Below are 16,234 nucleotides of genomic sequence, written 5' to 3'. Positions count from 1 at the left end.
CTCATATTCCTTGAAGCCAACACTCAATGCAGGTATTTTAGCATAAACAAGGAACCAATGATAATGCTTCAACACCTTTATTGTGCAATCAGAACACCCTCCACACCTGTAGGCAACAGCAGCAACATTAGCAAACCAATGAGGTAGACTTTCAAACCCTAAAAAGCAGCACAAGAAACTTGATAAAAAAAAAAGAAAGAAAAAGGGATGACAATAGGTCTTTGGAAGAGCCTCCAATGACAACAAAAGGGGTGGGAGAAGGGTATGGGGAGGTAAGCTATGTTTGGTCGCATCATACTAACAAAGTTGGTTCTAAATTCAACAGGAACCAAGCAGCTAAGAAAAACACTTCCGATGACATCTGTCCTGCTGAAAAAAGATAACAGGTGATTAAAAAAACAAGTCAAACCTTTTCTCAAATGCAAATCAAAAAGTACAACAGTAAGTTGATTAAAACTATGTACAGTCGAGATCAAGGTTCGTTCCAGTGTTATTTCCATATTATCTGATCATTAGTTGAAAGCCTGTTGGTTTGACTGGTCAGCATCTGGCAATGGATGGCTAAAAATGCTGGAGCACCGACAGCTAGGCAGAGCAAAGGCTTCAACCACTTCATATTTGTAAAAAAACTAAAATGTACAAACCGACAGCCCCAGGTAATTACTTTGAAGGGGCAAAAACTAAAATCGGGCAAAAAGAAATTAAAAAGCAGTCAAGTAGATATTATATTAAGTTACCATGTTAGGACTTAAAACCATGAGTAAAAATGTGTAAAATACCTGCGTAAAAAATATCAAGGTACGCTACTGGACAACTGATTCCCAAACTCCTCACCCCCCCAACAAAAACATCTACCTCTGAGGAATTTTGGTAGATGTGGTGGGATGGTCAAAAAAATAAAAAAAAAGGCACAGTCTGGCATCTGCAATGAAGAACAATGGGACCTGAAATATATAAAGTTAAGGATCAACAACAAAATCAACTCAGAAATCTAGGGAGAGGAACATCTATGGATGCCTTTTAATGTCCTGCCCTGAATTATAATAGTTGTCTCAATAACTCCAACCCTTTACTGTGCATAAGTGCCATTAGTGAAAACGAGTAAACGGCAAAAAGAGAGCACAGTGCAGTAGTGAATATTCCTAGTGGTTCTTCCCCTGGGCCCTGTTGAGGGGGATAACAGGCTCTGGGGCTCCTGTGGTTAGCCTCTCCCTTATCCTGGCTCCAGCTCCTGTGGGGGATCTCTGGAGCCTCCTGGAGTGTTGCCATGACAGGCAGCTTAGCTGCAGTCCAGGCGCTTCTGGTTTCTCATGAGAGGCCTGTGGCTGCGGAGCACGTCCATGGAGTGCTGCCAGTGCCAGCAAGAGCGGCAGAAGTACTTGAAGCAGGCCTGTAGAGAAAACAAGTCAGTCAGTCACCACTTCAGACTGGAACACTCACATTTATTTCACTAATAACAATACCTGCAATGCATCATCCCCAAACTGTTTAGTATTAAGTAATACCCCTTGGAGATAACCCATCAATAAAATTAGTGCTGGATTAGTGTCCTCTACCCTCTATTGTATGGGGTGTTCTCACCAGGTCTCTGCAGAAGAAGGGCCCTGGTTGTCGGTTACACACTTGGCACGTGGAGTCCTCCAAGTAGGGGTCGATCTGAACCTGAGTAGACAAATCAATGCATTGATCCAGCCCTGTAAAGGAGGTTGAGTACTGGGTAAGGCTAGAGAGCTTAGGTTGCCTCAATCCATCTCTCAATGGAGATGCCCAATGGAAGCTCTCCTTACCTTTTTGGTGAACTTTGGAGTCTTGATCTCCACAAAGGCGGCGCTCACAGCCTTCAGGTAGCTCCTCTGGTTGTTGAAGGTCACACGTCCCGACCCTGCCGTTAAGGACACATGCTTAAACATCCCCTTCGTCAAAGTCACAAATAGCTCGGTCAGAATGTCAGCTATTAACAGATTAACTTTCCCTTGTACTATAAAGGCACTATTCCCTTTTTGAATATCATGCTACTTGTTATCCCTGAGGAAAAACAGCTCACATGGTCCAGTAGATAATGATGGAGCTTGGGAGGGTAAAGACTAGTGTCAGGAGACAAGGCTAACCATTCCCAGAGTGCGTTGGTCCACACTACACCTACCTATGGGGTACTTGTGTTTGTCCGTGTCGATGCCAGAGTACATGACCCCTCCAAAGAGGTTGTTCATGATGAAGGCCAGGGCCTCTGCGTTGAGCATGCCATGCAGCGCGCCTACAAACACAGTCTTACTGGGGACCAGCCGCTGGGACGGGCAGCGCACAAAGTTACTGTCAACCAGCACCCAAGGGATTACCTGCACCTGAGGACATGCGGGGAAGGGGAAGATTTAAAAAAACGTAATACAGAGGGTATCAATTTGAATACTGCAGCCAATTATGAAGGCTCCATCCAAAGACAGTTACACATGGAAATGAGTCTAACCCTGATGGGGCCAAAGACTGGATTAGTGAGAGCAATATAGCAGAAGAGCCAACCTCATTGCCTTCACCCATCTAATTCCTACAGATCAGACAGCAGGAAGGCTAGGTGCTACAAGAACGTCCTATGGACAGAAATGGAACCAGACGTTTGAAAGGTCACTACTCACGTCCTTGCAGCGCATCCTTCGGCTAGACATCTTGTAGTAATACTCCCTATAGTCATCCTTGTGGAGCAGGTCCTGGGTGCAAGCTTGCAGCAGCCCATGGACAGACCGCTCACTCTCAAACACCAGATACACATAGCCTGCAGAGACCAGTGTCAGTTAAAAACAGACAGAGTATATCATTCCCTGACGAAGGCTAGACATACCACAACGTGTCAGTGTTTTTCTAAATTTTTCAATATCTATATCCCTGTAACATTGTATCCCTGCAGTATATCCTTACCGCCTACACGCAAAAAAAAAGAAAAGTAAATAACATTTGCACATTTCCCTGAAATACAATTCAGGTTGACTATGGATTTTAGGTTATTTTATTCCACCGAAGAATAAACAAAAATAGAAGGCACCACTTACTGTGAAACACCAGAAGTGAATACATGCCAATGTACGTGTCCACCTCTGTGTTCTGGGAGAATGAGTAAAATAAAATTCCTACCACATCAGCATTACCTTTAGGCATATTACCTTTGGGTGGGCAGCGTGGGTGCCTCCCATCCTTACCCGGCCACTCCACACTCAGAGGTCCGTACACGCTGAACGTGCCGACCAGGCTGGCTGTGGAAGGAGGGGAGAGAAGAGGTTAGTCACAGTAATTTAGCAGACGCTCTTATCCATCAAACCTGGGTTATGTTCAGTAGGGCACAACGTTTTGAAACGGAAACAAAATTAGCATTCTTATTGGGTTTTTTTTGGCTCTTCTCACCTGCAGTCACATCCCATGGCACACCGCCCAGGAACACTTTACATGAGTACACTTGGTTCTTGTAGTTCCTGGGAGGCAGCTGGCCGCTCCATGTGAAGGTGGCATCGTTCACAGCTGGAAGAAAAAGTAAGAAAGATAGCACAGTACAACTGTAGCATGTAGAAGAATACAGAGTAAAATGCAACTAAATTACTAGACTCCTGAAATTGTCAATCATTTACATTTAATTGGGCAATCAAGTTGAGTGAGAGGGGGGAACCATCAAGAACATGGCCGTGGAGAACTGGGGTATATTCTTTACTTCTTGCAACAAAAACATTTACTGTTTAAGAACCAAAACGGAAGCGAACAGAGCAAACGGAAAAAGGGGCCTACATGAATCTGTCCAATAGAAACTCTTGTTTTCATTGCAAAATGTTTTCCGTTTGGAGTAAACTGTGTTGCATATCATTTTGCAATCGAATCCAACAACCTGCAGCCTGTCTGTGCAGGCGAGCCTCCCTCTCGATGTTGAAGGGCTTCTGGGGCTCCTCCAGCAAGTCCCAGCTGGGCCACACTGAGGCCTGGGGCAAGCGCTTGGCCAGGGGCACCCCACAGCGGCTTTGGCCCTTTAGAGTGGGGGGCTCAGGGCTGAGAGCAGAGTTGTCGTTGTGGAGGTCCAGGCGAGAACAGCCAACGGCTGTGCCTAGAATGTGGGGGTCCCTCTGTTGTACCCCCGGCATCATGAATGGCAGGGGCGGGGAGATCCGCAGAGAAGACTGCAGAGAGGGAACACACACACACTTAACTACAGCCAGAACTGTGTACAGAACTCTAGTGCCAGTTCCAAATCAATACCTACCAGTGTTGTGTTCGAGACCGATTCAAGATCAAGACCGGGAGGGGGACAAGGGGTTGGAGACAGAGTCAAGACCAGAAAAATGCCAGTCCAATTCAAGACCATTGTAATTTTGTAAAATCACCACCATAAGAGCGCAAAATACCCAGTATTTCAGTGTTCATATTTCAGAACATATGGATTCTTCAGACAATCAGAATAGTGAAAAAATACATGCGGAGGGAAAAATAGAGCCACCACAAATTATTACTAGCCCAAACACCATGGGGAATAATTGGCCTTCTAAACCTACAGAGAAAGGGTAAGGATTTATAAAACAATGTAATTATTTTGAAATATTTCCGATTTATTCTCTTTAGTTTTTGTTGGAAAGGGTTAACACAAAAGAGAAAATCAGGATTTATATATATTTTTTTCTTTGCTGGTCTCTAGCTAGCCACGTCAGCTATTGGCTAGGTCATCTGAAGCAAGATAAAGGCATCTGCCATTCAACTGTATTAGGGCAACTTTTTGTGGAGTGACAGTGGAATCAACCAATAACTATTTTTTATTAACTAGTCAAGTCAGTTAAGAACAAATTCTTATTTACAATGACTGCCTACCCCGGACGACACTGGGCCAATTGCGCACTGCCCTATGGGACCCCCAATCGCTGCCGATGTGATACAGCCTGGATTCGAACCAAGGACTGTAGTGGCGCCTCTTGCACTGAGATGCAGTGCCTTAGACCACTGTGCCACTCGGGGAGCTTAATAGGTGGGACCGTTTTTATAAAAACGTATGGAAACTTGCCTTCTTGAAGGCCAACAAGTCACCGCGCAATAGCGAGCAGTAGTTTTCCCTGTCTCCCTAGCTAGCTTTTGTTGTCGGCTAGTTTGCAGTGGCTGCAGCAGGTGTTATCAAAGAGGATGTTGTTGCTAATTTGTTAGTTAAGTTTCAAATCATCATCATCAGGTGAATGGAACTGTGTTTATTGCAGAGCGCTTGCTGTTAGCAATCTCTTTGAAAATAAAGTGTGAGAAACATTGCTGCATTTAAAGTTGCTGCATTTAAAGTCCATATAAACCCCCTTTACAGCCCTATTGATCAAACCACCATGAAAGGTAGGCTCTCCCTCAGTTATGCACATCAACTAATGCTATACAGAGCAAGAGGAGCTAAAATTTAACGAAGCAATATTAGATAAACCCTCTCAAACCTTTTCAGCTAGTTGACTGTCAAAATTGCACTGATAAACGATGGGGAATTGTAGCCTTGTCATCCTTCTGCAGTTGCCTGCCAATGCATGCTTATCCCAACCTAGCACCCAAGCTAACTGGCTAAAGTTGGCTAGCTAGCTACTTCCAGACAAATGAGAGAACACCTCACTGACCTTAGCGGAGCTGGTTACACGTTATCTAGAGCATTCTTGACCATCACGCTCCCCATCCAACCTGACAGAGCTTGAGAGGATCTCCAGAGAATGGGAGAAACTCCCCAAATACAGGTGTGCCAAGCTTGTAGCATCATATCCAAGAAGACTTGAGGCTTTAATCGCTGCCAAATATGCTTCAATAAAGTACTGAGTAAAGGGTCTGAATACTTAAATCCAGATGATTGAAGTTATTCTTTTTAATACATTTGCAAAAATGTAAAAAGGGGTATTGTGTGTAGATTGATGAGAAAAAAAACAATTTTATCCATTGTAGAATAAGGCTGTAACATTAAATGTTGAAAGTCAAGGGGTCTGAATACTTTACGAACCTTTAAGTTGAAACGTCTTTCCTTCCCCACTGATGTCATTCTTCTGTGAGCTGCTCCTTGCCAAAACAAGTTGAAAGCTGCACAATCTTGCTGCCTGCAGATATTGCACTGAAACTAGGCTGTGTGCGGCACGCATGTGAATATATTTCACGCGCTTTGCGATTATGTAGGCTACTTTGTGCATGATTTATCTATTGTACTACATAATTGATAAGTCGTATACCTCCACTACACTACTTTGAAACATATCAGCAGGTATTAAGTAGCGAGTATACGCAATTCCCACTGAAAAAAAGGTGGGTATAATGTTTATACCTGCGTATACCCTCTACACCACTGGCCCTTTGTGAGTGTGCTGGTATTACGTTTGCTGTCCTTTCAGAATCACAAATCTGTCACACACAGAAGGCTTATAGGTTCGCCACTGCGCAAACATGTCTATTAGATAAGGCTGTTAAGATAATGTTTTCAAGAAAGGAGTCTATACATCCATCCTGGTATGGCAACAGCTTGGCCTCCGACCGCAAGGCACTACAGAGGGTAGTGCACATGTCCAAGGACATCACGGGCCACGCTTCCTGACATCCAGGACCTATATACTAGGCAGTGTCAGGGGAAGGCCCCCCCCAAAAAAAGACTCCAGTCACCCAAGTCATAGATTGTTCACAGCTACCGGAGCGCCAAGTCTAGGACCAAAAGGCTCCTTAACAGCTTCTACCCCCAAGCCATAAGACTGCTGAACAATTAAATCAGATGGCCACCCTGACTATTTACATTGACACATCCCCCTTTTTTGTTTTTACACTGCTGCTATCACTTATCTATGCAGTCACTTTACCCCTACCTACATGTACAAAATAACTTGACTTACCATACCCTGTATATAGCCACGCTATTTATATTGTGTTACTTTTTAATTTGATTATTTTTACTTCAGTTTATTAAGTAAATATTTTCTTAACTCTTTCTTGAACTGCATTGTTGGCAAGTAAGAATTTCACAAAAAGTTCTACACCTGGTTAAGGGTTTGTAAGTAAGCATTTCACAATACCTGATGTATTCTGAGCATGTGACAATTCAAATTTGATAGACATTTGGTCTGGCGAAGCAGTTATGCGCTGACAGAATGGAAGCTGAATTTTTTATTTTATTTTTTTAACTCCGCTGATCTCGGCTGTCTGAGACGGAGTCAAGACAGAGTACAAATGTATCCGACAAGACCGAGCCAATGTATGATATCGAGACTGGTCTTGAGTACTACAACACTGATACCTACCCAACCTTTACTCTGACATACATTTTTCACAATTAGTTTGTTGTTGATGGATCCAGACAGTTTAAGTGCATACCAGGAATATTTCTAGCTGCCTCAGGCTAGCCATAACTGATTATGGTGTAATCAAAATGTGGCAAATCGCTATTTCACTATAAAAAGCAAAAAATGGCCTACACCATCTTGAGTATAGCTGAGGAGTGATCTGATTAAACAGGGCCCCTTAACTTACTGTTGAGTTTTAATAGTAGACATCAGCAGTGCTCCTCGTCATTCACTAACAGACCTTAGCTCAATTATTAGCCTTTAAACTGAAACATTTTATCTCCACCCCATGCCAAAATGTGTTGAATTGCAGGAAATTAGCTTTTGATTTGGTTGGTGGGGTGTCGCAAAAGGTCCCAAGGTGGTGGGGCCCCCAAACAAAACTTGCTTAGAACTCCCAAAAGGCTAGGGCCGGACCTGAATCTGGGCATATGAAACTGCGCCATAAAAACGTCTATTCTAGGGTCTTCAATCAAAACTCACCAGCAGCTCAGAGAGGTGGTCCGATCCGGAGCTAAAGCCACTGGTTTCAGAGTCAGCCGGGCTGCTGCAGCGCGAGTCCAGGAAGGAGCGCCCCTCCACGCGGGGATTTCCACCATGACTCAGCCCAGGGAACATCGCCAGCAGATCTGTGGTGCCCAGAGGTTCCAGAGCCTGGCCCATTGGGCTACCCAGCATGCCTAGCACTATAAATACAAAGAATACTCATGTGCTCATCATACTGCAACTTGAGAGGGACATCATTGTAGGAAACCTCAACAAATTCACAGAGCCAGTGAAGACAGCATTTTGTTTCCTCAAGGTCAGCGTTTCTTAATTCTGGTACTTGTGCGAAGGGGTGCACGTTTTAGCCCCAGCACTACACAGCGGATTCAAATAACTAACTCAAGCTTTGAATCAGGTGCGTAGTCCTAAGGCAAAAACAAAAATGTGCATCCCTTTGGATTCCTGCAACCAAGATTAAAAAGCGCTGCTCTGGGTGATTTCAAGTTATTAACCTGGGAACACATTCAAGTGAAGCACACAACCTTAATGTATGGGTTTTAATGGTAAAAGGTTAGAGCAGAGGAGGATTCAGAGGAACAGCCCTGGACCCGATTTCCCAAAAGCGTCAACACTAAGTTCATCATTATAACTTTCATAAGAGCGTCATTAAATCGGGAGCGGTTTCCCAAAAACATTGTTAGATTAAGAGCGTTTTTCAATTTCAAATGTTAACACCTGCCTAAGACCGCTCATAGAAGAGCCAAGTACGTCATTAGATACTTTTGTCATCCCACGTCACTTTATACACAGATCTCCACTAAACATAGAATCACATGGATTATCCATATCTCTGTGACCGTGTTAACTTCAGAACAAAGTTGATAAGTTGCCAATGTCTTTGCAATTGATACAAACAAGCAACGTATAAAACGATGCATCAAATGAAAAAAATCATATTGAAACACATTTCATGTTCAAGCAATTGAGTTCCAGTTTGCTACTTGTAGGCTACTGTCCAATTTGTCTCGATACATTTCATGTGTAGCCAAACAGTGTGACGAATCTGTAATTTAGTGTATTTTCATTTTGTAAGCATTAGAATAAGCCGCCTCAAAATTTGCAGGCATAGGTGGTAATATCCCTAGGAGCTGATCAGATGTCAGTATTGTGAAATTATAATTTTAAGGTAAGAGAAAGTACAGCGCTCCCCTTCTTTTGATCCTATCAGTATTGACATGCTCCAACGACACACTTAGCATCTCTGCATGGTGTTTTGGGAAACTCATGTTACATCTTTGGCCGTTGTAGAAAAGATGCATTGTTAAAACACTCCTAAGCCTAAGTCCCATCGCTATTGGGAAACTGGGCCCTCTGCATTCAAATGTGATTACATTCTGTGGCCTCACTGCCCTGGATGAGGGTGCCACTGCCAGGCCAAACAAAACTGCGTCAGCAGCGAGTGTGCCATGCCAGAGACAAAACTGATTAGTCATAGCAAAGAATTAAGAGACGTGATGAGGCAGAACCAGGGCTGGCCCCTTCTGGAAGAGTGTTTACCCTTGAAATAGGTCTGATGAATCATCCTTGGAAGTAGGAGCTCATTGCTGCCACTTGCATCAGAGGCCATCCTAATCCAGAGAGCACATTATAGATCAAAAATCATACCAGCACACCCCAAAAAGGGGATTAGGGGGTTCTATTAGGACATTTGAAAGAATGAATCACAGCCAGGTTTATCACAAAGGGTTATATTAGGGCTGTGGCGGTCACTACATTTTGTCAGCCAGTGATTGTCAAGCAAATAACTGTCGATCTCACGCAAAAATGTGCTTATGTTAATTAACGGCAATTATCATGAACACATTTCGCATCTCCCGGCTTCCACACAAGCCACTGATGCATACCTTAGGAACATCTACATTTTAAAAAGTCTATAAGTCCATGTAACATAGGCTACACCTTCACAATAAATCCATTATTTTAGACAGTGTAAGAGCAAAATTGCAAGATTGTTATAATACTTTCAATTGCATCAAATGGTCGTTTTATGCAACAGAATAGAGTTCTTAGAACTCTATTGTGTGTGTGAACTGAAAGTGGGCCTCTGGGAGATAACACTGACAGGAGATGTACAATGTCTTTGGGGATACCGCATTCCAGAACATGAGTTAATGTTTCTGTTCTATACTGTACCAGAGAGACATGGCTCCAGCATGGAGTTGAGGGGCCAGAGACTGGTCTCTACACAATGAAAACCTTTTACAGCAGATACTGTTTGCTGTATATTATCTTTCCTATAAATCTTAACCTCGTGACCCATTCCATACATCTGATGTGTTTATGTAGACTGGAGGATGGACAGAAAAGCATACTCTGAGTTATCCTTATGTTAGATACTGATCTGGCTATGCCATATGGCTGTGGGCTACAATAGTTCATTTAGCAGACAAGATTAGCTTAGTATTACGTGGCATTATTTTATAGTATGAAGAATACAAATTTAATAGCAAGAATATTTTCTCCAAACGATTTGAGGGAGTGCGCACATGCAGCTATTCCATGTTGAGCGGTTAACAAAGAAATAGATACTCCTATATACTTAATTTAGAGTTATGTAACACTAGTTGTGATACAAATGGTGGGCCATATGTTTAGATTTTTAATACATTGTAAGGCTACATGATGCGACTAATGATGATTTGAAAAAAGTTGTTTGAAAGGCATGAGCTCTACTTTGTTTTTTTATGCAGGCTATAGACACTTCGTCGTCTCTCATTCACAATTTGAGAAGCTCTTGATAATGCCTTGAATTTCCCAGCGGCATTCCCTTTGTGTGGCCATAACGTAACCTAAAAAAAAAATCAGTGCCTTTTGCATCCCTGAGTGCTGCCTGCTCCGAAGCACCTCTCGCTCACGCGGCTCCATCACCTGATTGGATCTTTCTCACAGGCTACAAGTGAAGACAGCCACATCGGGACGCAACTGCGTGCGTCCTTATCCAATTCCGAGGTGCATATTGAAGATATTTGAAAAACTGTCCACATTTACTTCGTCAGCCAACAAGATGAGTAGGCCTAACGAACAGCAAAGGCACTAGCCTATGTCAATCTACTACCATAGCACAAAAGTTGACCCATTCTATTCTGTGCCAGAAATAAATAATCCTACGTCTGGGACAGTTGTGGGATGTGATGTATTAATTTGGGATCTAAGCACTAGCATAAAAAACACTTTTTGTGTAATGAGGCTGACTGATATAATGTGACTGATTTCTTCACATTATATAAGCAGCAATGCGCACACAGCAGTAGGCTATAAGCGTGAATGGTCCATTAGCGGGAAAACACCATTATGACCACAAATGCGATTATGCATGTAATGCTTTTATTATAAAAGGTGCATTTTTAATGGTGAAAATTATCTTCCCCAAACATGAAACTAACACACTGCATGAGCCAGTTAGGCCCTACACCTGTTTTAAAGCGGATTAATGTGGTTAATTTTAAAGAAGTTATTCGGCCACTTTAGTTATGATTACAAACCTTATGAAAACATACGGGCCTATGGGCAAGGCTACATGTGGCAAACTGTGATTAGAAAAAGTTATTTAAAAAAAAAGGCATGGTTTGCCTTAAGCTGGGCATCATTCCCAAGTGCTAATATATAATTCACAAGTGAGTAGGCTAATATTGTCACCCATCAGACTATTCTTGATTTAACCTTTACATATACTAACATGTGTGAAATTCATTTTGATTTAGAATGGACCATTATGCACGGTCTCTAAATTGGGGCAGGGGGGAAAAAAATGTCATTATTAAATAGCAAATGGCGGACACTTTTTTCTGTGGTTCATTTTCATGCCAGCCAGGTAGGCTATACTCCTGTTGTAAAATCAAATCAAATTTTATTTGTCACATGCGGCAAATACAACAGTTAGTGAAATGCTTACTTACAAGCTCTTAACCAACAACGCAGTTAAGAAAAAGTGTAAAGTAAAAAAAAATTAAAAGTAACAATTAAAGAGCAGCAGTAAAATAACAATAGTGAGGTTATATACAAGGGGTAACGGTACTTAGTCAATGCGCGGGTGCACCGGTTAGTCGAGGTAATATGTAGGGATGCACGATATCGGAATCGGACGATATTAGCTAAAAATGCCAACATCAGCCAGCTGTCCAGTTTAACCTGTTAGAGCTCTAGGGGCGCTATTTCATTTTTGGATAAAAAACGTTCCCGTTTTAAGCGCGATATTTTGTCACGAAAAGATGCTCGACTATGCATATTCTTGACAGTTTTGGAAAGAAAACACTCTGAAGTTTCAGAATCTGCAAAGATTGTCTGTAAGTGCCCCAGAACTCATTCTACAGGCGAAACCAAGATGATGCATCACCCAGGAATTAGCAGAATTTCTGAAGCTCTGTTTTCCATTCTCTCCTTATATGGCTGTGATTGCGCAACGAATGAGCCTACACTTTCTGTCGTTCGCCCAAGGTCTTAGCAGCATTGTGACGTATTTGTAGGCATATCATTGGAAGATTGACCATAAGAGACTACATTTTCCAAGTGTCCGCCTGGTGTCCTGCGTCGAATTCGGTGCGCAATTGCCAGCTGCTTCTACTTTACCATTTGATTCAGGGGAGAAAGCATGTGTCCAAGAACGATGTATCAATGAAGAGATATGTGAAAAACACCTTGATGATTGATTCTAAACAACGTTTGCCATGTTTTCAGTCGATATTATGGAGTTAATTTGGAAAAAAGTTCGCGTTTTGAGGACTGAATTTGGGGATTTTTTTTGGTAGCCAAATGTGATGTATAAAACGAAGCTATTTCTAATACACAAGGAATCTTTTTGGAAAAACTGAGCATCTGCTATCTAACTGAGAGTATCCTCATTGAAAACATCAGAAGTTCTTCAAAGGTAAATGATTTTATTTGAAGGCTTTTATGTTTTTGTTAATGTTGCGTGCTGGATGCTAACGCTAATGCTAACGCTAAATGCTAACGCGAAATGCTAACGCTAGCTAGCTACTTTTACACAAATGATTGTTTTCCTATGGTTGAGAAGCATATTTTGAAAATCTGAGATGACAGTGTTGTTTACAAAAGGCTAAGCTTGAGAGATGGCATATTTATTTCATTTCATTTGCGATTTTCATAAATAGTTAACGTTGTGTTATGCTAATGAGCTTGCTGATAGATTTACACAATCCTGGATACAGGGGTTTTTTCATAGCTAAACGTGACGCAGAAAACGGAGCGATTTGTCCTAAACAAATAATCTTTCAGGAAAAACTGAACATTTGCTATCTGAGAGTCTCCTCATTGAAAACATCTGAAGTTCTTCAAAGGTAAATGATTTTATTTGAATGCTTTTCTGTTTTTTTGTGTAAATGTTGCCAGCTGAATGCTAATGCTAAATGCTACGTTAGCCATCAATACTGTTACACAAATGCTTGTTTTGCAATGGTTGAGAAGCATATTTTGAAAATCTGAGATGACAGTGTTGTTAACAAAAGGCTAAGCTTGAGAGCTAGCATATTTATTTCATTTCATTTGCGATTTTCATGAATAGTTAACGTTGCGTTATGGTAATGAGCTTGAGTCTGTATTCACGATCCCGGATCCGGGATGGGGAGATCAGAAAGGTTAACGTTGATGTGCAAAACTGATGACAAAGCATACCTATATAACGTAGGTGAAGTAAAGGCGCTGCATAAAATGTTGCGCTACACATGCAACACAGCATTCCTAACAGAGACCACAATGTCTTGTGTGGATCAACAAGTCAACAATTTGAGCAGTCATTTGAAATAGTAAGAACATTTCAGCGAGACAACTCAAAGGCAAAATCCATTAACACCAAGATAATGGAATTCATTGCCCTTGACAATCAACTGCTCTCTGTCGTGGGTGATGTTGGCTTTGCGACTGGTTGAGCACCGCCGGTACACACTACCAAGTGTGCCATTTTTCATGTTGCCCTACCGGAGTTACACACATTAGCTTCACGACATACTATGGAACGCCGTTTGGGTCTGTGTGTCAAAAAAGACACGTCAATTAACACTATTTGACACGTTAAATAAGCTTTTAATTTAACACGTCAAAAAACAGTTCTATTACAGAATGTTGTGTGTTCTGAATTTGCACGTGCAAGCCAAGCGCCACCACTACTATCAGTAGCACTGTCAAAGTCTGCAAACAAGCAAACCCCCGGCCACGAACGATGTGTTTACAATACCACGTTGGTAATAAAGAATAATTAGTTCAACTGCAACTTCTGGGGTAGCTAGCACCAATACAACCAGCCTGAAGACCATGACCAGTTGAAATAGCAGTTATTTTCATTATTCTTAGTAATGATTTAGGAATCCCTGTGAGTAAGTATTAGCTAGGTAGCAACTTGTTTGCCTATTGAAAATAAATAGCTAGCGTTATAAGCAGCCAGCTAGCTTCATCTGGCTAGTGAAGCTCGACCGGAACGGGTTGTGTTGTGAAGCTAGCCACAATAAGGATTAGGCACAATAGTGGAATTTGCAGTTGGCCTTCAAGATAAAAAGCACCTCATTGAAAGTGATGCAGAAAGTTACAAATTGGTGGAATCATGCCATATTTAGACTAGATATTAAACAAGGTTGGAATGTGAAGCAATGAAATGGGGTATCAGTCTACTCTGTGATACCCACAGAACACAATTGTTAAGAGTTTACGCGAATATTAGCGTTGTCTCATAGCGGGATTGCGACTGAAATCCCCTACCCAGTCAGCCTATTGTGTGTATTGACATATTGCACTGTACAGCTTTACCTAAGGATTGGGGATCAATGAAATAAGCTATCAGTCTACTCAATGGCCAATATATTTTTTCCCCAACGTCCTCAGACTTCAAAATACCCACGCAGTATTGTTTTTCCTCGGGAATAGTGTTCAGTCCACATAGGTTGACAATAAATGTGGCTCAATTTACAGTTGTTTCAGAGTCCCGCAATAAGAGCTACAATGCTAATGTTCTCTGGGTGTCACTGAGAAGACTGATACCCCATGTAATTGATCTATAATCCATAGGCTGTACAGTGAAATAAGTATGCCCCCAATGCAATTCTAAAGTATAAAACATCTAGTGTGATTTCAAAAGATTAAATCATTTGTTAATTTGACACTTTTGTTGATTTTGTGTAACATGCCAACCTCGTTTAGCATGATATATTAAATTATGGTATAATTCTATTTGTATTCATTTTCATCACTGTCAATGTCATATTTATATTTTGAAGGCTAACCTCAAAGTCCTCATGGCTAATCCTTATTGTGGCGAGCTTCACATAGATGGGTCCGAGCACCATTAATCAAGTAAAATAACTTTTTTATAAACTAGGGTAATTTTAGATTACACCTAGCTATGTAGTTAGCTAGCTAACTATAGCTAATGTAACAGATGTCGTTTTGCTATGTTTTTGGGGAAGAACATTGTTTGCATCCATAAGCTAGCTTTTTTTTTAATGACCAGCACTGTAGGTGTGCGAGACAACTTTACCAACATCATAGCATACGTATCGATGAATCGTTGTGACATGACATACGAGTGAGTGTAACTAATATGTAATAAATGTATGAACGTGTTAAATTATTATGTGACATAAGGTCATATTCAGGTCCTGATTGGTCAACAAACTTATTTGACGTGTATCTTTGACACGCAAAGACCCAAACTGTGTTCTATAGAAATCCTGGTTGAGAATGAAACGACTGAACAAATGAAAAACGAAACCGCACAGCAAGTAAGTGAAAGAAATAGGTTTTGATTATGTTTTACTGGTAATGGGGACATACGTAAACGCCAACAAAATAACCTTTTGGTCAGTGTGGTGTATGTGTAACCTTTAACTAGGAAAGTCAGTTAAGAACAAATTATTTACAATGACGGCCTACCCCGGACGACCCTGGGCTAACTCTGCGCCGCCCTATGGGACTCCCTATCACGGCTAGATTTGATATAACCTGGATTCGAACCAGGGACTGTAGTGACACCTCTTGCACTGATATGCAGTGCCTTAGACCGCTGCGTCCGTGTGTGTGTTAACTATTTAACTGTACTAGAATGCTTAAAAGGCCGCTAAAATGTTGGTTATTGGCTCCAGGATGCTGGCCTTCTAGGCAGCGTTGCAAAGAAAAAGCCATCTCAGATTGGCCAATAAAAAAAAAGATTAAGATGGGCAAAAGAACAGACACTGGACAGAGGAACTCTGCCTAGAAGGCCAGCATCCCGGAGTTGCCTCTTCACTGTTGACGTTGAGACGGGTGTTTTGCGGGTACTATTTAATGAAGCTGTCAGTTGAGGACATGCGAGGACACAAATGTACTTGTCCTCTTGCTCAGTTGTACACCGGGGCCTCCCACTCCTCTTTCTATTCTGGTTACAGCCAGTTTGCGCTCTTCTGTGAAGGGAGTAGTAC

At 41.8% G+C, this 16,234-nt stretch overlaps 1 protein-coding gene across 5 annotated transcripts in view; it reads right to left on the bottom strand.

Annotated features, from left to right (window-relative positions):
* Positions 1-61: 61 nt before the first annotated feature.
* The window catches only part of cpeb1a (cytoplasmic polyadenylation element binding protein 1a), a 26,409-nt gene continuing 10,236 nt past the window's right edge, over positions 62-16,234 (bottom strand). For 2 of the 5 annotated variants that reach the window (XM_036950481.1, XM_021565056.2), the window contains 9 exons: positions 7,773-7,975; positions 3,863-4,148; positions 3,391-3,504; positions 3,138-3,242; positions 2,631-2,767; positions 2,144-2,342; positions 1,788-1,882; positions 1,582-1,694; positions 62-1,390 (listed from right to left, as the gene is read on the bottom strand). In XM_036950481.1, coding sequence (XP_036806376.1) covers positions 1,309-1,390; positions 1,582-1,694; positions 1,788-1,882; positions 2,144-2,342; positions 2,631-2,767; positions 3,138-3,242; positions 3,391-3,504; positions 3,863-4,148; positions 7,773-7,975 — 1,334 coding nt within the window. In that variant the 3' untranslated portion in view covers positions 62-1,308. The remainder of the gene's footprint in view (positions 1,391-1,581; positions 1,695-1,787; positions 1,883-2,143; positions 2,343-2,630; positions 2,768-3,137; positions 3,243-3,390; positions 3,505-3,862; positions 4,149-7,772; positions 7,976-16,234) is intronic. The other 3 variants (XM_021565070.2, XM_021565063.2, XM_021565078.2) reach the window with 3 other exon arrangements.

This window comes from Oncorhynchus mykiss, chromosome 2 (genome assembly GCF_013265735.2).
Source record: "Oncorhynchus mykiss isolate Arlee chromosome 2, USDA_OmykA_1.1, whole genome shotgun sequence".
In the NCBI taxonomy this organism is placed as follows: Eukaryota; Metazoa; Chordata; class Actinopteri; order Salmoniformes; family Salmonidae; genus Oncorhynchus; species Oncorhynchus mykiss.
The sequence above is the reverse complement of the archived record's forward strand: the minus strand, read 5'-3'. Positions and strand labels throughout refer to the sequence as shown.